The sequence below is a fragment of the Aotus nancymaae genome, unplaced genomic scaffold (assembly GCF_030222135.1).
Source record: "Aotus nancymaae isolate 86718 unplaced genomic scaffold, 86718_ANA_hifiasm-v0.15.2.pri h1tg000036l, whole genome shotgun sequence".
NCBI lineage: Eukaryota > Metazoa > Chordata > Mammalia > Primates > Aotidae > Aotus > Aotus nancymaae.
This window is the reverse complement of record NW_026988450.1, coordinates 34,198,459-34,224,668: the sequence shown is the minus strand read 5'-3', so window position 1 is coordinate 34,224,668 and position 26,210 is coordinate 34,198,459. Positions and strand designations below refer to the sequence as shown.

The following is a 26,210-nucleotide window of genomic DNA, read 5'->3' as shown; positions in this document are numbered from 1 at the left end:
TATATTTTATTGAGATTATTACTGAAAGATTAGGAGTTCACTTTCAAAATAAAAAAACACATACTATGGAACTTGACTTCAGGGCACACCCCATGTTGAGTGTCATTCCCCACACTTTCCAATTCTCCATCTCCTTCCTGCCATTAGTTCTCTGATAAAAATTTCACTATCAAATAACTAATAGTAAATTAGGAGTGAGAAATTTATGAAAGAGTACTAATGAAGAGCAAATGGTAGCTACCAAGTAATTAGTTTTCAACTAATTAAGCATTATAATGAATGTCCCCTTACATTGAATAAGGAGGCATTGAGCATTTTTTAATGAGTTTTAGTGCATTTCACTCCACTTTCCATAATGTACTGTTAATTCTTTCCATACAACCCTGATTTCCTTTCATAAAGAAAATGTAGGAAAATATAGAAAACATTCATCTTTTATCTCTATAAACACAGACACTATTCAGGAAACAATTACTGAAAGACTGGAGTTCTAAATTAAATTAATTCATTCTCTTCATAAAAAGTTAAAGACCTAAATATCTAAGGACTAAGTTCATTATTTTACAAGCAAGAGTTTTATGACTGGAAAGTTTAAACATGTACAAAAGTAAGTTACATCTCACGAAAAGAAGATGCAAGCTTTGAATTTTAGTGTTACATTTCTAAATGATCTTCCAAAAAGATATGTGGAAGGTATTAGTCATTGTAGGAAACTGAAAGGTATAATATGACGGAATAAGGATCACATTTTTCTCTTTGAGGTGATTTATATTTAAATGAGTTCTCCATAATCCTTTAAACTGAAGTGCAAATTGGTTATCAAAGTCCTTTGCTGTAAGGGTTGTTTTACATAATAATGAATTTTACAGAGTTCCTCAAAGGGAAATATTGATTTAGGCAACATCACAGAATATTTCAGTTACATTAACATGTGAGTGCCATAGACAGCATATAAAAACTTTCTCAAATATAAATTTTTTTATTAAAAAGTGTAGGCAGTGTACCTTTTTGAATAGAAAATACATTTGTGACAAAAATTTTTAATTAAAAAAATTCCATTTAGTCTATCATTCCTCATTTACCTTAACAAGCGTTAGTGTGAGTCAACCATGTGCTAGGTACATGGCTTGTGTGTGTTTTTTTTTTTTTTGAAATGGGCTGTATGAAAGTAGGAGGAAATGCCCATTTGCCTGTACATGTGTATGTCGCTATGATCCTTAACTCCAATTATTATATTTTTAACTCTGTGCCATATAATTTATATATGCTACTTTGTTAATTACTCACCATGTGAGGCAACCATGAGTATCCTCATTTTACAAATGAGGAAATTGTGTATGTTGTATGTGATGATTTGAACCAGAGTTTATTTCTCTCATCCATTATGCTACACTCCCACCTCAAATATGCTTCTTTTCATTCTTGAGCCCTATATGGCTCACCTCCAAAGGTAAGCTCCAGCCCTCACCCCAGCGATAAGAGTCAACAAACTGACAGGCCCCTGTGTGTGGTAGTTCAGGGGACCTAGGTTCCCATGAGTTCTCATCGTTTACGTGTTGCCCAGATAGGCTTACTTCACTTCAGTGAAATCCTGGGACAGAACCCTGGGGAGAACTTGAAATTGAGGCTATAAATGTGAAAGGGTACTGAATTCAGTAACAAGCCCTGTGTTTTGAGAGTGAGGTCTATTACTAACTAGATGTACAGGTCTAGAAAAATCAATTTACCTTGCTGAGCCTTTGTTTTCTTATCTGCAAAATGAAGAGGTTGGATTTATTAAGGGCTTTCACACTGTATTTATTTATTTTATAAGAAATGGAACTCTTCCAGCAAATTAAGTTTTATACTGAATGCCAGTATGTAAACAGATACAGGGAAGTTACAATGGTCAGAGCAATGGCTGGGTTTTGAAGACGTATGAGTCTGTCTACCTACTGGATATCTTCCTAATCCCCATCTTAACTCCAAGGAGGCTTCTTGTAGAAAACACTTTTCAAACTGTGGCCTACCACCAAGTTTATACCAGTTCTCATATACTGTGACTCAAAAAACATCTGTAGCCATATGAAAAAAGCATTAGACTTGTACTAAAAAGGAGCTGGGTCAGGGCTGATAATTCAAAAGACAGAGGCTATAAAATTGTAAAATATATAATCAAATAACTTGGCCTGTGGGAGCCAGGGGCATGCCTTAATCTTGAGGTTCCTGAACTTGGGTACTTAAGTTTTTCAGGGTGGCAGCAAAGGCAGGAGTTGGTATTATAATAACTTTTGAAACCTGTCAAATTTTACTGTAGTTGATCTAATTATATATGAATATTATGTTAACCTGATAGCATTATTCTGTTAATTGATTTTATTTTCTGAGAGGTTACTTGATATTGAGATAAACTTTCAATTATGACTCAGCTACTGTGGATCATACCATCAAAACATTTTTCCTTGTACTTTCTTTTTAGTATGAATCTTAGAAAAATTGGTCCATGTACACTAAAAGCAAAAAAAAAATCCCATTTCATCATTGCAACTCTTGGCTTAAGACATTGTTGACGTATCTGTATTAAATGCTGTTAAACTCAGCCAGCGTCTCCCTGGCCCTGTACTGTCTCTTTGATTGACAACATTTCACTGGTTTAATTCCCACCTGTCTGTGACTATGGATCCTTTTCACTTACCTGCCTCCGCCTTCTGCTGTTTCTCAATCTTCTCCAGGCGCCCTAGCAAGGAGTCAATTTTAGTTTTGATCTGGGTTAATTCTTTCTTGATGGTCTGTAACTCATCTGATTTCACTGGAAAGGAGAAAGGAGAAAGAAAACAACAGAGCATCAGATGCACCATAACTCACCTAGGACCCAACTCACAGGCATCCCATGTTTTCTGAAGTCTGTGTCAAATCACACAGGATATTTTTCAATTCTATCAACTTCTCATTACTTCTAGAGATCCTGGAACACTGGATAATTTTGTCAAATACACATAGGGATTCTCAGTGACACAAACATTTAATCCTACATCTTTTGATGGAAGGTTATGGAAATGGATAATGGAATTTAGAAATATTTTATAAAATAACAACGATGCTAAATTAAATTTTAGCAAATAGAGTAAATCTGCAATGTGAGAGGGATTCAGATGAAGAAATAATTAAATCATGACAGGTATGTTAATACTACTTTGAGGTACTATGTTGTAATATATATTTCAGCAATCAATGATATTTTAACCCAGCTCCTTGAAGATTGGAAACCAGGAAATAAAATTTTTCCTTTAAAGAAAATGTCTTTCCAGCTCTCTCAAAGTTGCTATGAAGCTTTAGTCTTTCTAACAAAAAATAAAGCAGTGGGTCGTGCATGCCTCCCCCTAAGCCCTGGGCTTGATGGAAAGGAAAATCACTGATATTTTCAATAGTACTGGTTCCCATGCTAGATGTTTAGAGTTTAGTATAGTTTCAAAGAAAACAAATGGGGACTAACGTAAGACTGACACATTTCATTTTGCCAAGTATGGATGTTAAAAAACAACAATAAATAGCCTACTATTGACTATAGTAATTATTTTGTAAGAAAAAAGGGCTTAAGGAAAGAACAATCTCATATTTCAAAGATAATTCTTTAAATAAAATATGTTTATATTTGTAAACAATTTACTGCACTATCCTTATTTTTCTGAGAACCATTTCAGTTTTACCAATTTTTCATTACTTCTAGTGATCCTGAAATACTGGATGATTTTTGCCAGTTACAAAAATAGAGATTCTCAGTGACATGAGCATTTAATCCTAAACCTTTTGACTGAAGGTTATGTAAATGGATAATGGAATTTAGAAATATTTTGAATCCACAACTATCAGAGATTGAAGATTTTAAAGCTATCACTGTGCAACAGCTACAGCTGCCTCCAAGCTTTTATTGGGTGGACTGGCAGTATTCACACCTCAGTCAAGAGCCAAGTTTCAAGATCTTGGACACATTTGATTCCAGTCTATTTTTCTTCTGTCTCTTTTCCTTCAGGTTTCTAATCATCTTGGAGTAGATATTCCCTGGAAATTTCTGAGGAAATTAGAGTGTTTAGCTTGATTCTTTAGTCTTCAGACTTTTTTTGAAAAAATAAATGCAATCTGTTTCCTTAAAATAGAACTATTAATTAAGATAAATGATGTAATGTACATAACATGTTATGGATCAGAAACACTAAGTCTCAAGGGAAGAACAGATTTTTATAAAAAATGAGAAAACTTTTCCATTGTGAAATCAGATTTTCTTTTTAAAGCAAACTTTTATTTACTATGTAAAGTAGTTTGCAAAATAAAAACTGCAAGAAGCATGGGCCCTCTGGAGTATCCCTGTTGTGAACTACTAAACTGAAAGTAGAACAGTGTAAAATAGAGAATCACTCCTTATGTCAATTACTTCAAAGACATCAAAGTACCATTGTGGAATTGCAGCTGAATTTGAAAAACGTCATCTGTCACAATTGCAAATTGATTCTGCTTTGAAGAATGGTACTCATTCTCTTTGATGAAAGCATATGTAGTTTTGCTTAAATGTATCAAATTTAATAGAAAATATTTTATCTTATAACATTACATGTCAATGCAGAAGAAATAGGACTATGGCTGAAAACTAACAGAATATATTTCTTAGCAACTAGAGCTACTCCTTAGCCCAGGAATGCAGTTGACTAATTTAAATTTATGTATTGCCTTAAAAAAACATAAACCAATAAACCAGCGCTACTCCACTTTATAGAAACTACATTAGAAAACAATTAGAAATATAGACTCATCTGGCCGGAACTTAGAAGTCTCCAGGGAGCCAAGGTTTCATTTAAGTCTAGACTCATGTCTAGGTCTGTAAGAACATTTTTCAGATCACAGCTGGATTATTATATAATTTGGGTCTAATAGGCTAATGTTGCTCAAGAAACAATGCTGAAATAAATGTAACGTGGAAATCCGGAGAGATCCTGTCAGTTCTTTCCTGGACCCCACTAGGAAATGTTGAAGTGAGTTTCTAACCCTATGCAGGCTGCTCAATTCCTCTCTTAGAATGGGGAGCAGCAAATGTTCATCTAGGGTCCTGCAAAGCAGGCTCTACAAATAGTCTTGGCTACCTCTTGAGCAACTGTAGGAGTCGTATTCTCATTACACTTCAATATCTCAGTGCTATCCTTGGAAGAGGCTTGCCCCTTACCTGGTCCAATTAGCCTAAGTCCACTTTCTACTGTTTTTCATGCAGAGTCACTACTTATACATGGGGTATGATTTGTGCTATTACATCTGGTTTCTAGATGGAATGCCTGGAGTGAGCCACCTCTACTATCTCTGGTATACTGCTCTTTCTATCTGTCCTCTGCTTTCATTTTCTACTTTTCCCCCTCCTGTTAACAATTTCTCTACTGCACAGTGAATTACATTAAGTCCCTGTTTTTGCTTACTCGTCTCTAGTAGTTGAGCATATATACATACATTACAAGTATTTTAGAAGACATTGGTAATACTTTCTTCAGAGGAAAAAATATATTTTGCTCTTTTTCTCTAGATAAGCTTTACCACAAAAAATTCTTGTCAAAAATTATCCACAAAAGCAACCATACTGTCATAATAAAAACCTCTGGGGTTTTGTTGAAGACAACTGATTTTTCTATGGGTGATTATAGGCCTTCAATTTAGAATTAGCAAACAAATTCGGCAAAATGATAAATTTAAAAAATCACAAAGTTCCTAGGACAAATTACTTTAGCTTATTTTTAGGCAAGAACACTAGAGAAATAGAAGTCAAGTTGCACCACACAGATAATCTTATATATTTTCCTAAAGTATCACTGTAGTATTTTTGTTTCAAAAACTAAGTTACATTAAGTCATTTCAGATCTGCTTTCTCTATAGAGTTCATTGATTTGGTGCTATTACATTGTGATACAGTTGACAAAATGATTGTGTCTTCTGCTGTGACATGAGATATAATCCAAAAAGAATATTAGGCACATGGGATGATACCATCTATGTAAAAAAAATGTGCATTTCTGACTTATGTAGTAAAAAATATTTCAATTTATTTTAATCATCTTTGGGTCAAGTCTATTTGTGGTAAATAAAGAAGCTTCAGCTAACTGTCTAGATTGGTGGTTCTCAACAGAGAGTGATTTTGCTCTACAGGAGAGATTCTGCTATGTTTGGAGAGACATTTTTGCTTGTTATGACCTGGAGGGGGGTGGTGCTACTGGCTTCTAATGGGCATTTAGTATGCTCAACATCCTACAGTGCACAGGATAGCCCACACCACTCCACAGAGTTATCTGATCCAAAATGCCAATCATGCCAAACTATAGAAATCCTGCTCTAGATAACTATGTAACCTCCCTTACCAATACTATGCTTCCTATCAAATATTTGGAAAACTGAAAAAATGTTTGTAATCATGTGGACTTTGACAATAAATCACATTATGTTATTTATTTTCCTCATCAATTAATACATTATTTGAATGTCAAAAATAAATAAATATAATTTGCATAGCACTTAATTTATAAATCACTTTTAAGTACAGTATTTCAATGTTAAAGAACCTGAGAATCTAAAGATGAACATGATTTTCCCAAAACCACATGATATGCCTACGTAAGAGTTCAGGCTCAAACCTAGATTTTCTTAATTTTAATTCTACACTTTTTATTGCGCCATGCAGCTTCAGTTGATGTGAAATATACTATTGTCAGTTTCAGTTCTTTCCTTCACTATGAATTAAGGAACCATTGTGTTTAATTCAGTAGTATTCAGGAAAAGAAAAGGAAGGTTTCTAGAAATCTTTATCATGATCACTTCAACGCATCTGCTCTGCTTTTATCTGTCTCTGTTTATATATACAAAAGTCCCAATAATAAGAAAATGAACAACTGACCTGAAGTTACAGGGTAGGTGATACCTTTGTAACATAACATATAATACAAATTCTAAGCTAATTTAATATGACAAGGCTAATTTGCTAGTCTTGGAAATAATTTTCAAAAGCCAAACTTTAAGGTATTTTGCTAAAATAAATTGGAGCAACTGGTTATTACCCACCCCATAGATCAAATTTCCTAGAATAGGGAATTACATATATATGCATATATATAGTATGTATTCATAATACCTATGCCTACATACATCTATACCCATTCTTTTTTTTTTTTTTGAAAGAAAATAAAATGGAGAATGAGTGGATTTTATTCAATAAGTATTCATTAAATGCCTACTGTCTGCATCTGTTCATCTTGCATTTCATTAGAAGTTGCATGTATATAATTTCATTTACTCCAAATATACAAATCAGAATTGTTAAACTTACTTTTGGATTTGAATGGTGAATATTAGAGAAGTTAAGTCATGTGTTTAAGATTGCTTAGCAGGCTGGGCCTAGTGTCTCAGCCTATAATCCCAGGGCTTTGGGAGGCTGAGGCAGGAGAACTGCTTGAGCCAGGAATTTGAGATCAGCTTGGGCAACATGCTGAGATCCCCATCTCCACACACACAAAGAAAATAAGCCAGGCATGGTGGTGCATGTCTGTATTCCTAGCTCCTCAGGAGGCTGAGGTGAGAGGAGCTAGCTTGAGTGTAGGAGTTCGAGGTTACAGGGAGCTATGTGTTCATACCACTGCATTCCAGCCTGGGTGACAGAGTGATACCCTGTTGCTAAAAAAATTTTTTTAAATGTTCTTTAAAAAAAGATTGCTTAAGCAAAGAGGCAATAATTCAAGTTGAGAGTGGGCTGCCTGACTCCAAAGCCATGGGTGTTTAGGTCCTACCCCACTAACCCCAGTGCCCATAATGAGCTTCTCATCATGGCGAACTATCTCCCTGGTCTCATGGACTCTTTACTGACCAAAAATAAATATATAAGTAATTTATTATATATAGAACATAAAATACAAAAAAAATTGAGAAGAAGTGAAAATCTTCTGTCACTTGGTAATGAAATTATCTCCCATTTTTTTATTTTTTGGTTCCTCCTGCTTCCAACCAGATAGTAAGAGCCTGAAAATGAAAGATCATGTCTATTTTGTCTATGGAATATCAGTTCCTTATGGGTCATGTCTATTTCATTGATAGAAAATTAGTACCAGGTGCCTGTCTGTGGTAGGTGCTGATTAATTGAACTTATGTCAAGTATGTGGGCAAAGAGAAAAGATAAATTAGTTTTGATGATAAGTGATTGAGAAAATAGTCATAAAAGAATAGGTCTTTGAGTTATGACTAAAAAGATAATTTAGATTTTAGCAAGCAAAAACAGCCTTGTAAGTAATAGAAGTAGTAGATCTCAAATCATGTAGCTTGAAAATACACGTTACACTGATTTCTTTTAGACCCTGGAGTGTAGGCCAGAATTTGTCTCCTTGTTTCACTGACTGATGCAACATATTCTGTAACTAATTTTCTGTGAGCTGTAGCATTTCTAAAGATGTGGCTCCAAGTCAAATATAAAAGGTATGACAAAAAGTCAAATGCAAAAAGCAAAAATAATAGTGATCTCACATTTCACAAATGTTTAGAGTATACTCTGTGTAAAGCATAATTACCAAATGAATTTGTAATTAAAAATAGATGTGCATATAAATAACTATGACATGAAGCAGAAGAGTGTAAATCCCATAATAAAAGAAAATAAACAACTGGCCTGAAGTTAGAGGACAGGTGATGCCCTTGTAACATAGAGGGGTCTAAACTTGTTCTTATAAGAAAAGGAAATTTATTAGACAAGACACACACAGAGGGAAGATGGTGTGAAGACATGGGCAGTTGATGGGCATGAACCTGTCAAGGAGAGAGGACTGACACAGATCCTTACCTCACAGCTATCAGAAGGAACCATGCTTTCTGACACTTCGATCTCCAACTTCCAGCCTCCATCATTGTGAGAAAATAAATTTCTGTTGTTTAAGACCCCCAGACTGGTATTTTGTTATGGCAGTTCTCGCCAACTAATGACACTTATCATATAGGTTTCCTAAAATATCATTTTGAGCAGGTAGCACTTTGCTGAGAATTTTTTATCTTGCTCCTGCATGAAATCCAAACCCTTCGATATTCTGCACAGTTTTTCATTACTCTTTTACCCAATTTTATATCTTGTTTAATCATAATGTCCTCAGTTTATTAACTGACATTCCTAGCAGTAAATATTTACTTCATCTAATAGTTATTATTTTTACTATTGTAGTTTATTATCTATTAAGACTTTTATAATAGCTGACACTGTTCTAAGAGCTCTACATGTGCTGGCTCGTTTAATCCTCACAACAACTCTACAGAGAAGGCAGTAAGATAATCATTCCCATTTTATAGATGAGGAAACTAAGGCACAGATAATAAATGGCTGAGGTACTATTGGATTCTAGGTGCAGCAATTTTATATTCCATGCTCTGAGCTGCTATAATAATAGTAGTAGTAGCAATAATTAAACTCATTAAATATTACTATGTGCCTAAGCATTTTATATACATAAGTAGTTTAATTCTTAAAATCACTGTTGGATACACAGTATATTATTTTCAATTTCCAGACAGAAATTAGAGGTATATAGATGTTAAAGGATTTCCCCAAGGCTACCGTGGTAGTATGCTGTGGAACAGACTCCACCCCAGGCATCTGACAGCAAAGCCTCTGTTCTTCTTGACCCACATCCTGCCTCCCAGAAAGCAAATCTCTCTCATTTTGTCTTTTCGAATCCACTGGTTCTTCTAAACTTAATTCAAAATCCTCTCTTAAGCCTTCTCTAACCTCTCTGGCCAATAGTACTTTCTCGCTTTAAAAATGTCTAAAGCAGAATATATTTTGCCTAGGATAATGGATGGATAGGAATATTTAATGATATGTTGCTGAGTATTAGTATTATTTCTCTGGTTGATGCTTTATCTCTGTATTTCAATCACATGCTTTTGAGGGGAGGGACCCAACATACGAAAGCTTTCTTAGCACTGGGGATAAGTTCTCAATTTGGACTTTAATTGAACTGTCTTTAATTTCCTGTTTGATGCTTTAGGGCATTAATATTAGTTTGTCACCTATTCTGTCACTGAAAGTTCATTGACAGATCCCCGAAGGCATTGAAACTTACTAGAGTCTTTATTGTTAGACATTAGAATTTAAATTAATTCTTTAAAGACATTGATTTGATAGCATATTTTTTCCAGAGGGCACCAATTTTTCCCCTTAGAAACTACAGCTAAAGCTCGCTGATATTCATGTTTTCTCTTTTGTAAAATGCCAATCTGCAATATCACATTTTCTTTATTTTATGACTCTATGATGTCAGGACAAGACAAGTTGATTAGAGTTTTAGTTCCATTTGGTTTGAAAAGGGACAGAAACACCTAGTGGCAATCTATTTATTTAAAGCAATCCATTTAAAATGCTTATCAGTATTCATCTTTGGTAAATTACCACATTAATATATTTTTCTTTATATAGTTCTCAGCAGAATTCAATCATATTACAAATTATGAAATAAGAAATGAAAATTATCCAAGCTATAACATTAATTTCCTCTTCTGAACTTGCCAAACCATTAATACTGGCAAACAGCTATTAATAAAAGAGTAAGATATATACCTTAGTAAGTCTTTATTCAGATTGTATCAATATTAACATACTATATTTTAAACTTTACTGAACTTTTTCATTTGTGATTTGAGTTTGAAACTTTTGCTATTTCCAGGAAGCAACCTAATTATAAAAAGTAATATCAATTAATGAATATTTATACATGCACATATATATTTTATGTACGTATATGTATACATAATATAATCTGCCAATATGCTCCTAAAAAGAATATTAAGGCACACATAATAAATGGCTGAGGCACTATTGGATTCTAGGTGAAGCAATTTTATATTCCATGCTCTGAGCTGCTATAATAATAGTAGTAGTAGCAATAATTAGGAGTAGCAAGCATGATTCTAGTTATGCTTGCCAGTGAGTTATAATTTTTTATTACTGTTTCACTAAAATAACACTAATCAATAGTTAACTTTTGTGACTTGAGCTCTAAATGTATAGAACTATATGAAATGAATAGAATTGATCAGTCTGTTGTCTTTTTATGATAACAGGGGGCTGGCATCATGCTCAAGTACATCATGGCTGGCTGCCCCTGTTTCTACGTAATCTCTGACCATTGACATTGACCACTACACAGAAACTCTGCTGCACGGCTGCCTTGGAGTAGGCCCAGGGGCCCCTCTTCTCTACTATGTAAACCAGGCCTGCCAAGCTCCCCAACTCAAGTATCTTATTGGGGTTGTACCTATAGCCTATGGCTTGCTTGTCTCTCTGCAGTAATCCCTTAGAGCTGTCTTATTGATGCTGGCAGCCACATGACTGTTCTACCTCAAAGCTTAGATTTAATCCTCACGATAAATCTTTTAAAGTGATTTTCCCCAGTGTTTTATTTGAAACATTTCCTTTCGATTTAAGCTCAATATAATAAAGATATATCACTTAAAAAACTTAAGTAAAATTAATTAACACGATTATGCTGAATAGATTTTAAATTATCATTTGTCTTGATTATCCTTACAAAATCTTTATATCCCAAAATTTATCTTTCTACCTATTGCTTATTTATACCTTTCAGAGTAACAAAGATACTCTAGGATTCATAGTTCCAAAGAATGATTGCTGCTAAAAAATAAAACACACGATGTTTCTTTCAAAGCATCTCTGGTTTGTATTTAGTAGTCCAATTTTCAGATTTAGCAGTTTCTCAAGACTATTACAACTTACCCCCGCCCCCCCAAAAAAAAAAAGAAAGAAAAGATGGAATTAAATCTCATGTGTGATTGACCATTGCACTTAAGAATTGATTCTTATGTTATATGTTGTAATGGTTACAAACTGTAAAATCTCTTCACATTATTTCTCCAAGTAGCTGACTGTGGCAATTTGTCTTTCTATAAAAACCACTTCATTGTTTATTTATTCCAATAGAAGAAACAAGTTATTGAAGTTTTCAATGCTTGGAGACTTTTAAGAGATAAAAACTTGTGCATACTCCACATTGGGATGACCCAACCTCCAACAAGTTGCTTCAGAAACTCCTTTTCTTTTATTACTAAGACTCAAAAAGGAATTTATATTTATCTACAGAATAGATACATGAATACATAATTACATAGAAATCCATAAATCTGTTTAGTGTGCTATTGAAGTTATCTTAGGTCCACAAAACTTGTTGAGCGTGCCAAACTTCAGCTTTTTCAGAAGCATCAGAACCTTCCTGCATTGTGAACTATTTTTTTCATGCTATATGTAAAAACAAAGTATTTCAATAGCAATTCTTTCTTGGTATAGTGCTGAAATAAAAAGCAGTGTTTTACAGTAGATAGCACATAGGTATAAGAACTAAGAGACCTAGGTTCTGCTTCTGGCTCTACTCTATCTATCAGCTCTATGACTTTCTATGTTTACTCATTAATAAAACTGGGATAATAGTATTTGCCTACTTGTATTAAATAGTTGGGATGCAGAGTAAATCCAAGTCTCTATAGTGGCTTCCCAAGCTCCATTGGAACTAGCCGTATGTCTAACTCTCTGACCTTATCCCCAGCTAGACTTTCCCTTTCTGGCTCTGTTGCAGCCACACTGCCTTCCAATTATTGTTCATTGACTATTCAACTTAAGGTCTCTGCACTGACCATTCTCTCTCCATAGAATTCTCTGTTCCTGACAGTTTCAGGCTCACTTTCTCTTTTCCTCACATTTTTTAGGTTTCTAGTCCAATGTCACCTCAATCAATGAAATATAGTGTTCCCAACTTTCTCTATGTGTTTATTCTTTTACCTATGGATCAGCTTATCTGTTTCCTTTCTGATAAAAGGCAATCTCAAGGAATATAGGAAATATTGTTACCCTTTCCTTAGGAATAATATTTTGACAACAAATTAAATTATTTCTGAATCACTCCACATAAAAATTTAGCAATGTTTAGTTGGAAAGTCTGTATTGCTGCTTTTTACTAATTAATGTGAAATGATGCAAATATTATTTTACTTTTTATGACATTAAATATATCTTCAGATACATATATCATAATAATTTATCATAGTATGGAAAATCATGATTTTAATACCTCTATAGTTTGCCTCTCTTAATTGCTAAAACATTCAAAACATGAACTAATTTTGCATGTTTCTCTGAAAACACAGTTTATGCACTCCCTTTGGAAGTAAAATTAGTTCTTCATTAAAAGCAACATATTATATTTTAAGACTTTAATATGACACAAGCTCAGCCTAGAGCACAATGTTATTTGCTCTGATAAAATACTTTTCAAATTGGTCCTGGGTTTTTGTTAGACATGTTTGTTTGTCTCCCCTACTGCAACACAGTATGGTGGAAAGCAGAGACCATTTCTTATCCATTTTATGATTTTTCTAATACTTCATACATAGCAGGCACTTCATAACTATTCAGTTAAATTACTGAATATAGGCATTTGTGCAATGATAGTTAACCACACCCTTCTTTAAAGAGAAATAAAATGAAGGACATTACTTACATTTAGAGCCTGCTGACCCACTGGCAGCAGATCTCGATCCACCTTTCATGGAAAAGACTCCTTTCCCTCTGCGAGTTGTTGTGACTGCCACTCTGGGGCGCTTCAGTGGAATTACTGCACGGGGAGGTGGAGGCACACGCCCGTGGTAATCAAATAACCTTTACAAAACACAAATGGGACTGAGAGTTGGTTTGATGCCCAAGAGTTCTATCAAATATGTGAAATGATTAACAGAATGGCCTGGTAGAAAATTTCAATAAATGTTTTCTTTTTGCTGTTGTTCTCTAATATTCAGATGTAGGTATTTATTGGCAGATGTAATGTTCACTAAGAAAATCGGATACTAATATAGTCTATGCTTCCTGGGCTTTAGAGTGTGACCTCTAAGAGGAACTCATTTGTAAGGAATGAAAGGATCAGGAGCTTTGCTCCAAAAGTACCATGCAATTTGTTGAAATTATGCCGACCTTCATTCCTAAATATATTTCTTTGCTTGGTAAAACAGGTTTATACTTCTTATGGCCAGAAATATTCCTCTTACACATCAAACACTTATTAGCACATTGGTTTAAAAGAGGAAAAGATCTTGCAGAACAGGCACAAAAAAATGAAATTACTGTTCAATCAGTAAACAGCCCAGAAAGGAAAAAAAAGTAAAACCAGCTTAAAGAAAACAGCTATGAGAGACAGATCAATATGGTGCTTCAGCTCACTCTAAGAATCTTTTCAGTAACAAAAGTCTCCTCTGATTGCAGATAAAAGGAGACAGTTTGAATGACATGGAGCTAGCATGAAGACAAAACTTTGTTAACTACTTACTGTGGGAGATATTTATCAAGATATCTTTTAATTATTCTGACCATTTGCTAGATGTGCAAATTGAGACTAGAGAGATATTTTTACAGTTATATATTACAAATCAATTTAACCACAAATCGATAAAAATTAATACTTTTGCTGAAAAGTGAAAAATGGTATTTACCACAATCAATGAATTTCCATTAAACAATAAAAGGAATCAAAGTGTAAAGGTTAACTCATTTATAAAAATATGTAATTCATAGATTCAAATGCTTCATATTATTTATACTGCATTCACATATATGACAAATTTTTACATGACAGCACATTTGAAGGTCAATGAAAAAATACTGGGATACATTTACTCATTTTCATGACTATTTTCCAGTGAGCCAGACATGTAATTACATTATTCACTATAAAGAAAATAGCATTATTGACTTAGAATTATGATTGTTACCTATTTTATTGTGACAGAGTGAAATATCGGATTACATTCTTATAATTATTTTAAAACCATCTGTAAATATAATCTAATAGGAAAGTCAGAAATGAGAAACTAGAATGGGAAGAAAATTAAACAACTTTTATAATAGATTAATTTGTAAAATTACATCTTGTTTATACATACAGATGAAAATGTTTCATCCCTTTTTAGGAAACAATATATGAAATATAATAAAAGTTAAGATAGACTGGCTTACAAACATTCACCTGGAGACATTAAAACTATTATATTATGGAGTGGGGAAAGCACGAAAAACACTATTAAACCAAATTTAAAGCAAAATTCCTTAGTACTAGGAATATCTCCTACATTAGAGATTTACGGTGTTCAAAAATGATTTAGAACATGCTGGGGAAAAACTGAGAGATATCTGAAAAGGAAAAGAAATGAAATAAGACAGAGTTCAAGAGAGGTGCCATCCTCTGTGAGTAAGCAAAGTCCATTAGAGCTGAAGAACAGCTAGCAAAGAACAGGTCATGGATGTCAACACATTATAGTTTACTTCAAAAAGCACAGGCAGGATGAGGCTGAAAAAGGTTATGAATATCATCCATACCACTAGGGGCTTGAGAATCAAAAGGGTCAGCTAGACCTGCCCCTCATTTCAATCACAAAACAAGGTCTACATTAGTTATTTATAAGTTGAAGTCACAGAGCACCTTAAGTCAGTGAACCAAAATACAAAGGCACTTTGCATGAGCTATAACACCGAAAACTATGAGTGAAAAGAAAATATGCCAATTGACTGATCTCCTCTAGAGTAGAAGTTGCTGCTTGAAATGAAAGGCAAACTCTTTTAGAAGGACCGTTTCCCTAGGCCACCAATGTGCAGTTTTACAGGTTCATTAAACGAACCAATCTATAAATCGGGTTAAGAAAATCTCTAAAACACAATTGAAATATATAATGATATAAGAGTGCTATAGTGAAAATACAGGCCAAGTAAAGTTCACTATATTCATTGCTACTTTAATTTTAATGTAATTTAATACTATTTCATAGGGAACAAAAGTGTTTATCAATATTTCTATTGCTTTCCCTATCCAAGGATTACCAAGCCTCCAACAGTGGCATGGCCTGATCTTATGCTGAGAAAGAGCCAAACTTGCTTACTGTATTTGCGATACGCTTTTAGTATGGGGCATATATTTTAGCAATATACTAGTACATTACTAAACAACTTTCCTTTGGTATAAGTTCCTATAGTGAGTGTCCTCTGTTCTCTGAATATTTTGGTGAGTTGCTTCAAAGGAAAATGACTATTTTTCTTTTCTCTTGTTTTTTTTTTTTCTTTTCTTTTTTGAGACAGAGTATCACTCTGTCACCCAGGCTGGAGTGGTGCGATCTCACTGCAACCTCTGCCTCCTGGGCTCAAGCAATTCTTTCACCTCACCAGACCCAACTAATTTTTTTTGTATTTTTTGTAGAGATAGCAGTTTGCTATATTGCCCAGGCTGGTCTCAAACTCCTGTACTGAAGTGATCTGCCCAACTTGGCCTCCTAAAGTACGGGGATTATAGGCATGAACCACCACGCCTGGCTGGATGACTTTCACCATAATGTAACAGGTCATATATAAAACAAAACTGGAAATGGGTGAGGCAGAAGAATAGAGTTTGGAGGTAGGGAACCTAAGGCTGATTTATGCCAACTTCCTAGAACTAACTAAAATGGAAAACCCCAACTTTCCATGCCCAAGTAACAAAAGGACGAGAAGCTACTCCCTTTGTACCCCCTTCACCCCACCACCTTTTTCTGCATTTGGCAGATGAAAGATTGAAAGTACCTCTGATTGGTCCCCTTCCACAACCACAACCAGTCAGGCTGGTGGTGGGTGAAGTCTTCATTTGCATAGGGTGTAACTTTGTAACTTCACTTCAGTCTCTGATTGGTCCCCTCCTGCAACCAATTAGACTGACAGTGGACCATTACTTAATATACATAGCATGTACACCAAGTAATCAGTGGGAAACCCCTAGAGGGTATTTAAACCCCAGAAAATTCTGTAACCAGGCTCTTGAGCCCTTATGCTCAGTCGGCTCCCACCCTGTGGAGTGTACTTTCATTTTCAATAAACCTCTGCTTTTGTTACTTCATTCCTTCCTTGCTTGTTTGTGCATTTTGCCCAGTTATTTGTTCAAGAACTTGGACACCCTCCACCAGTAATATGGGCTAACATGAGGGCATAATTTTTAATTTTACAACTTTTAATGCAGTTGAAGACCTTCCTAATTTTCACTGGGCACTCGTGAGTTAATTAGAAATAAAAGGAAGGAAGACTGGATGTTGTCCTAATGCGCAAAAACATAACAAGACAAGGATAGAAAGGGAAAGGTTTCCTGGGGTTGCAAGATAGAATATAGGGGTTCTTCAAAATGCAGAGGGAAGTAGGTAAAAGGCAGCCCAAGAAAGATAAGTATTGGCTGTCTCATCAGAATTCTGTCTACAGCAAATCAAAGAAATTTTGCCTTTACTAAATGTTAGGTTGGCAAATAGTGTTGAGACTAAGGAACTAGTTCTTTTAAGGTTATAGACTGACAACAGAAATGGCAATCTAGCAGAATTAAATGGAATCTAAATCTCCAGGCCAGTTAAAAGCTTTATTTTTTTTCCTTCCTGTTTTTCTTGTTCCTTACCCTTTTGGAGTTATATTTCCTTTCTTTTCATTTAATAGTCCTTAATTTTCCCTAATATTTCTTGGTCAGGATAATTTTCTCTCAAATACTTACTCGTCAAATAGATAATAGTTTATAATGAAGCCAAACATATAATAATTCTTTCCTCAAAGTCCATTTCACAGTTAAAACTCTAAAAGACCTACTGTCAAGCAGTAAATTTTAAAAATTCGGTCTAATAGTAATAAAACCAATTCATGGAGGAAATTTGAGAATTTAATTTGTTTTATTTAATAAATGTTTCTACTTTACAGGTACCCTTTTCTTACTTGGAATTTTTTTGATTTCAATAATATCCGACATGTATAATTTTATTACCTAGCCAAAGCTAAAAACTGGTAATATTAATTTTAATATTAGTTTACTTAATAAAATCGACATAACTTGTCTCTAGGAAGAATAAGGACATTTGAAATTTCATCTATTGTTCTTAAAAAATAATTGCTTTTGGACAAAGACAATTTAAAAACTGAGTGCCTTTTGGACAAAGGCATATTAAAACAGCAAATAAACATAATTTTAAGTGTCTTTTTAAAAAAGAACTTGTTATTAAGCTTTAATAATAAGTAACATTTTGCATTAAATGTTTATGCAAACATTAAAAAAATTATAACTCAGTCTCAGACCCTAGAACAGCTACTATAATCCTTTAATCTTTTTTCTGTAAGCATCCATATTTTTCACATAATTGAAAACATAATATATGTACAGTCATGTATTCCACCTCTTTCTTTTTGGTTTATATTAAAAACATTTCTCAGGCCTATTAAATGGTCTTCTTAATGTTTAACTGCTGTAGTGCATTTTCTCAGGTAGATACACCACATTCTAATAAACCATTACCTGATGGCTAAATTTCTGACTTGATGCTTATATTTTGCTGTCAACAAACATGATTTAAAGCACAAGAAAAGAAACTGAAAATGTAATATGTGTGCAGTATTTTATCACTGAATATTACATTTTCATTTTAGATTAGTAGTAACTTTAAAAATTTTCTGGTATTTACCTGTTTTTTTTTTCAAAATTGCCCTCATGAAAACCATTTTTTTGTTTAATCATGATTCAAAACTTATAGTTACTAAGTAGTTGATGCTAACAAAAATATTTGGTCTTCCCTAGGGGGCTAAAATTTCTGGGCTGCCAAGAGGCAAAACCTGAGAACAAGTTCAGGGTCATATTCTCACCAGGAACTTTCAGTAGATCTATAAAGATCAATAGCCAGAGGACCAGAGAAGATCTTGTTCCATGTTTTGATGCAACCTCCAGCATTCCTTTTCATTTTGCTTAACTTTGACAGATGTATAGTCTATAAAACCAAAGCAGGTGCCTCTTCATTTCTAAGAAGGGATACATTTGAAATCTACACAAATAGTTCTTATAGGCTGGGAGTGTATCTGTTCCCTTTTCTGTTTAAACTACTCAGAATTCATAAACTCTGCCTATAATTTCTACTCTGACTTCAAATAAGTTTTTGGTTACAATTGAATCAGAAAATAATTTTAAAAGGCACACTCCACCTGAGCCCAGTAAGTGAATAATTTCCGTTCCTCTTTTTTGTTAAATTTTCCAAGGTTTTCTGTGAAGTTTTCTCCTTGGATCACAGGCAAATACTTCTTGAACATGCTTTTTAAAGGCGAGTTGATTGCAATCTTGAATGATCTCTTTTGCAATATTTTGATTCTAATATAATCTCTGTATTTTGTCCAGCATTGCTAACTGCCATATTTTGTATATAGCTTTGTGTAATTAAAAAGTTAATAAATTCATATGGTTGTTGTGAGGGTATAAGCCGCTAAAATGATTTTCTCATTTAATTCTTATAATTCTGTAAAGTCAGTAATGTTAAGCCATTTTGCCCATGAAGGAAACTGGCAAAGAAAGAGGTGACTTCTTCAAGCTTAACCAGTCAACACATGTGCATCTGGGCCTGAAATTCATCTCTTCTGACTCCAAATCATACCATTTGTCAGCTATGCCATGCTGTTATTTTCAAACATTTCAAATGGAATTCCATACTCCCAGAGGATAATTCAAATTTGCATAACAAAACAGACATTGTTTCTTGTTAATGCATTTTTCAATATTCGTGAATATATATTGTGCTCTCTAATCAACAATCTGAAACAACTGTAACCTGACTTAGTGTTCTTTCATTAACTGCAACTCTAGTAGCTTCTTGGATTAATTAACACAAAGTCAAAATGGTTCCAGAATTGAACAATGCCTATTTTGGATCATTTAAAATATATACATGTTTTCTATAAAGGTAAAATATCTGTGGCATTTCTTTTACTCTGTTAATAAAAGTCTACTTATCACTGGAAATTATAAACTGATCAGTGTTCTTCCTAATATTTTTGAAAAAGAGGTTGGATTTAAATAGCCAATGCTGCAGAAGTTAAAAACTCTCCCTAAGGAGATTAAGTATAATTTTAGGCATATATCTTCTTTAATTGTTAGAGTATAAATACTTATGTTTAATGTATTAACATACAATATCCTACATTTAGAGTCGTACATGGATCTTTAAAAGAAAATGCCATTCAGTGCTGTAAATTATTGGGCAATGCTTTGTATAAAAGAGAAAAGATAAGAATTTAGAATAACCACTCATCTACTATTTAATGATACTCTTCATGATCCTTGAAACCATGAATAGACAGGTCAATGAATCACATAAGTGGGGAACTTTGTGTAAAGAAGTTTTCTAAGATAAAATCATCTAAGGGTTGGAAACCCTCAATCACATTAGAGTCTCCAAACCTGCCAGAAATAGGATGACAATATAATGTGGACATATGTCGGTTATTAAGCTATTGTTTCTTGGTTTCAGACCTACCCTTAGCCACAGAGTTAGGGTTCCAACTTTGAAAACCACACTGCTGGAGGTGAGGGTTAGGGTTGGGGTTGGGGTTGGGGTGGGGCTGGGCAGCTGGCTCCCTGCTGGGCTCAGCCAATAAAGGACTTAAGAAGGAGAATGCAGGACTGGAGAAAGAAGAAGGGACTTGCTCCTTCTTGTTTTGGTTTTTATTTGTGTTTTGGCTTCCTGCTCTTGTCAGCATTACCCCAATCTAGTGTCTTCACCCCGGCAACAGCAATTCATTCCAGTAGCAGCAGCAGAATCCAGTCTGAATAATTTTGCAACACTTGGAGAACAGCCACTCTATGCTTCCTCAAAGACCTCAGCACCTGTCAGCCCATATCCCTGTCTCAGAGATTTGGGTGTCAGCACCACAAATTCTCTTTGTGGACTCAGACACAGCAGCACCATCTGAACAGACTCTCCTATACATAGTTTCAGCTCTGGTAGGCTCTTTTTCTGCAGTAATTTTTGAGATCCCAAACCTTCCCTTGTTTCACCAGCACTAGAGGTGGTAGCAGCTTCCTTAAGTCGCTAACTCCTTTATACCATAATGTTGTCTTTTTGTGTTTTCAGTTGTTTAATACCTAATTAACAAGTTTCTCTATGCAGTTATCCCTGTTAAACATAAGTAGTGTAATTTCTGTTTTCATGACCTAAACAAGCAGCATGGTGTTAACAAACAGCTGAGTGCTCTCTTCAGGTGTGTTCAGCTGCAGCTGGAATGCTTTGGGGAGCAGGAGAGGGAAAACTGGGAAAACAGAATAATCCAGAGCTGTCCCAAATAAACTATTAGGGAAGAAAAACTGATCAATTAGTTTGATTTTCAGTTATATGGACACTGCTGTATGACTGTCAATATGAGAAATACACCTACCATTTTTTTTTTCTTTTTTCGAGATGGAGTTTCGTTCTGTCACCCAGGCTGGAGAGCAGTGGTATTATCTCAGCTCACTGCAACCTCTGCCTCCTGGGTTCAAGTGATTCTCCTGCCTCAGCCTCCCAAGTGGCTGGGATTACAGGTGCCCACCAGCACATCTGGCTAATTTTTGTATTTTTAGTAGAAACGGGGTTTCACCATGTTGGCCAGGCTGGTCTTGAACTCCTGACCTCAGGTGATCCACCTACCTCAGGTGATCCACCTGCCTCAGCCTCCCAAAGTGCTGGAATCAGGCGTGAGCCACCATGCCTGGCCCCATTATTGTTAATAATTACCGTTAACTGTTACTACTAGCTAATATCAATTAAGCACTAAAAAATATACCAGGCATAATGCTGATCATTATACATATGTTACCTCATTTAATTCTCAGAATGATTTCATAAGTTAGGAATTAATTTCATGTTCATCAAACAGATGAGATATAACAGATTTTGTGATGTTAACTAACTTGCCTAAGTTTGCACCTCTAGTAAAACAGAGAAAAAAACCCCCCACAAATTGCAAGAAGATTGTAACTTATGAGAAATGACTGTGGATTAGCAGTGACTCTGAAAGCTATGTATCTTGTCCAGCCTCTCCATTCTGTTTTTGTTTCATGGTATTCTATGTTTATAGGGAACTCTTGGGTATAGCCGCTAGTGGCAGATGCTTGTGTTTTTCTTAGCCAAGTGCCAAAAATGGAAAATAAACTAATGAGAGCACAGACTGCTCAGTCTGTTAACAATCAACCATACTGATCTATTGCACACTTATATGCCAAACATATTGTACACAAAGCAAATAAATGATTTTGAAAATTGTTCACACTTAAGCTTTCTTGTGTAGTAAAGAGTCATCTGAAAGCTACAGTCTCTCTAATTATTTGACTAAGGCACTTGTTCTTTGGCAAGTAAGATGAAGCTATTTATCATCTATCTATCCTATCTATCTATCAATCATCTATATCTATCTATTTAATGATTTTATTGAACTATCATTTCTAAATAGTAAAATGGAGATTCAGGTTTCTTTTTACAGATGAGAAAACTGAAAACCTGACTTGCCTAAAGTTACAAGGCTAGTTACCATGTCAGAGGCTTTCAAACCAGAGAGAGTCCATCTTGAGTAAGGGCAAGGAAAGATGAGCCTGGGACTTGCTGGGCTGCATTCCCAGGAGGTAGGTATTCCTAGCTTCTAGATGTTTAAGGTTAAGGGAACAGATGAATAATGTTTACTAAACAGACCCAGGCCCAGGAATGTCCTGATATCTCCATACCTTGAGAACAAAAGCATTCCTAATTTTGCTTTAAAGGTCAATTTTTGCAAAATATAGTAATTAGAAAAATTAATCCTTTATAACAAACCTTTGCAGGAGAGCACATCTGCCCATGTTTTTTTGGTTTGTTTGTTTTTGTTTTTTGTTGAAGTTGTTATGTATGAACAAGCATTGTACCTAGGGTGGGTGCATTCCTCCTCTTACTTTCAGGAATACTTCTGTCTATGGAGTAGCTATTCGTTCACCACCTTACTTTCTTAATAAGCTTTCTTTTGCTTTGCACTGTGGACTTGCCCTGAATTCTTTCTTGCAAGACCCAAGAACCCTCTCTTAGGGCCTGAATTGGGACCCCTTTCCAGTAACAACCAGAACATAGGTCTCTTACCATGTAGAATAAAACTCTATGTTAGGTGAAAATTCTTTAAATGTGTGTAAGGAAGTCACATGATAGAAAATAAAAGTTGCTAAAATGGCTTTATATTGACAGAGTATAAGACAATGTATATTAATTGAAAACTTTACTCATAGCAAGTGAAACAAAAGCTATAGTAGAAAATGTCTAAACTTGTCAAAAACTAAAATTTTCAAATAGCATAGAAACAGTCTAGATATCCTTTTTAATAGCAAATGGGATTATTTTAATACTGCTAGATGTTTGCATCACTTTTAGAATAAGTTATCGCAAGCTTCTTAATATTTAAAATAAAACATTTTATAGAAATTATAAAATGCTTTGAGAAAATCATTCTTAAAAATTAATTTTTGTCAAAAAAGGATAACTAGTAAAATAAGTTGCTTAATTCATTAGTTCAAGCATAGTAGCAATGAAGGTACAGTTGTGCGTCTGAGTCCCAGGTAGGAATCAGCATAGCTCCATAGACTGATATTGTCCTCCCCATTGTGCATATTCACACAGTTGGTTATTGAATCTAATTAGATGCCTAGATTATGATTGTAGTTCTGTCACTAATTAGCTGGGTGGCCTTGGGAAAATGATTATGTCTCTAAATCTAAGGAGATGAATTAATAACACAGAGTATCCACTATGCGTGAGGTTTACTGAGAGTCCTCAAGAATACAAAGATAAGCAAAACTGAACATTGTTTGGATGGGGGAAGGAAGGAAGACATGAATCAAACACTGCAGAAAGAAATACAGCAATAGAAATTAGGAGAGGTACTGTGAAGTAACAGTGCTGGGTGCTGAGAAGAGGGGAACAGAGGAACCTAATTTAGTCTTTGAGGGAAGTTCCTGTTGACATCTGAAGGATGAAGTCCAACCAGGTGGTGGAGGGAGGTGTGAGGAGATGGAACAACACAGAGAAAGGAACTGAGGCAGGAAGAAACACGGTGTTCTTGTGAAACTTACAAAGGGCTCTAGAGGCTGGAGCAGAGAGAATAAGACCCTTTCAAGGATCACAGTTTCTTCCTCTTTAAAACATCTATTGAAAACTTTCTTCTCTCATTTTTAAACAGTACCTAAGGGTGTTTTGTTTGCATAATACTTATAATTAAAGGCTTAAAGTATATTTACCTCATTTATTTGATCTGATTATCTATATAATCAGATCCCAAATTATATTATCTATATAATTTGATCCGTGTCTCTGATATGCATACATTTCGGTTACTAATGTTAAATTACACCAGTTCTCCAACAACACAAATTTTAGTTACTACAACATATAAACGGTAAGTAATTTAATAAAGTCCAAACTTTGCTTCTAGCTTTTCCACAAATAAATGCATAAATAATAAATGTGCATCAAAATCACAGTGATCACTAATCACATTACTTCTTTCAAAGTCTGTCAGTGATTTTTTGCTGTTCATTGGTTATTCACTTCACTCACTTGTTTCAGATCATTAGTTGTAATTCTTCCTTGTCTCTCAGTGATAAAACATGTGGCGTTTTACAAAATTGAATAATCAAAAGAAATAATTGATCAACAAAGATGAAAATGCAGCAAAGAATTGAAGACTGATAATACTAGACAGGAAACTCAAATGTAAATGAAATTACAGAAGAAGCAGCTCACTACAGGAATGTTGATACTCCTCCACTTAAGCGAATCTAGCTATGGAGCCAGAGGAACTTAGTAAAGACAAACTTATCGACATAAGTGAGGAAAGTGGATGTGATGTGATGAAACAGATAAAGCTATGGAGAGGAAGTGACTCTGGCAAAAGAACCACATATTGAAAGAACTCTCAGAGATAGCTGACAACATTGATAGAATGTCACAGCTAATTCAACCTTAGAAAGGAATATCCAACAAGGCATAAAACGGATGCCTATTCCATATCCTGTCCTGAGTTAGGAAATGAGAAGGCATGCACTGTTTCAACTCCTTTTGATAAGTGTTCTTTACAAAGAAGTAAAACAGCTTAATTCTTATTATTTTTATTGTTTTAAATTATGGCATACTAAATCACAATTTACTATAGTTTCCTATTATAGAGAAGAGAATACAAGTTGTTACTGTTTTGACAAAAATTTTTAAGGTCATGAGACAATCCTATTTTTTCCTCATTGCATGGTTTCAGATTGCATGGTCACCTTTGTGGCCTCCTACTCATGCAAAGCAGGAACGATCTGTACGTTTTACAGACTCTAACCAATATAGCATTTTCAGTGTTTTATTATGTACCTTAGAAGGTTGGAGTCATTTTTCTGAGTTTTCAAACTCTTAATTTTGAAGGATTCTAAATCAACAACTCACTTGGAAAATAACATTAGCTAGTTAAATCTTTAGGATTTTATCTAAATATTAGACACCAAATTTTAAGTTTCAGCACCTTGAAAGTCCTAAAATTCCAAGATCTGCTGTACTGCAGTAAGTAATAATGAAAATAGAAAAATCTGTATATTTTGCTGGGTTTAGTATTTTATTTTTAACTAGAAAAATATGTTAAATACTGTAATCAAGAGCACCCATGAACAAAATGCACAAAATGGCTAAAAGATAATTTAAATTATAGGAAAATGAGGATGAAAAATTTACATACCGATTGTAGAAATCATCTCTGTAGTAATCATAGTCAAAGACATAACCACTAAGGAGGGAAACAAAAAAATTAGTTGGCATTTGTTTCAATGACATTTATTTTATTATTAACTTATGCTGTTATAGCATAAAATTTGTTACTTTAAAAGTACTTATTTTGCCATTTAATTATGTATCCAAAGGACCTTCCAATATAATTTCCAATTTGATATAATGTCATGCCAAATTATTGTTATATGTTTGACAGTGTAGAGACTGATAATGGTTGGTGTGGTTTAGAATGAAGATGAGAACAGGTAGTAAAATACTTTAAAACTTATAATTAGGTATGAATGAAGACCATATTTTTTCATCTCAGTTGAGATATAATATAGTTGTCCCTTCTTTCTGAGGTAATATAATTATCTCTTCTTCCTAAGGTATGTACAATGAGGCTACATCATGAACAAAAGGTTTTGAAATAAGATAAATGGAAAGGTTTAGTAATGCATTCCTTAAAGAAATGGTAAACAGAAATGTGGTTCCTTGGAAATTCACCATTGTTTAATTCTAAAAACTATGGATTTAGTACTTTAAATAGAAAAAATTAAAAAAAATCTGTGATTGTCTTACCAACAATA

General features: G+C 34.3%; 1 protein-coding gene across 17 annotated transcripts in view; it reads right to left on the bottom strand.

Moving 5' to 3' along the window:
* RALYL (RALY RNA binding protein like) overlaps positions 1–26,210 on the bottom strand; it is a 737,413-nt gene that overhangs the window by 51,418 nt on the left and 659,785 nt on the right. For all 17 annotated transcript variants that reach the window (XM_012470997.3, XM_064384317.1, XM_012470998.3 and 14 more), the window contains 3 exons: positions 25,592–25,639; positions 13,539–13,696; positions 2,675–2,788 (listed from right to left, as the gene is read on the bottom strand). In XM_012470997.3, coding sequence (XP_012326420.1) covers positions 2,675–2,788; positions 13,539–13,696; positions 25,592–25,639 — 320 coding nt within the window. The remainder of the gene's footprint in view (positions 1–2,674; positions 2,789–13,538; positions 13,697–25,591; positions 25,640–26,210) is intronic.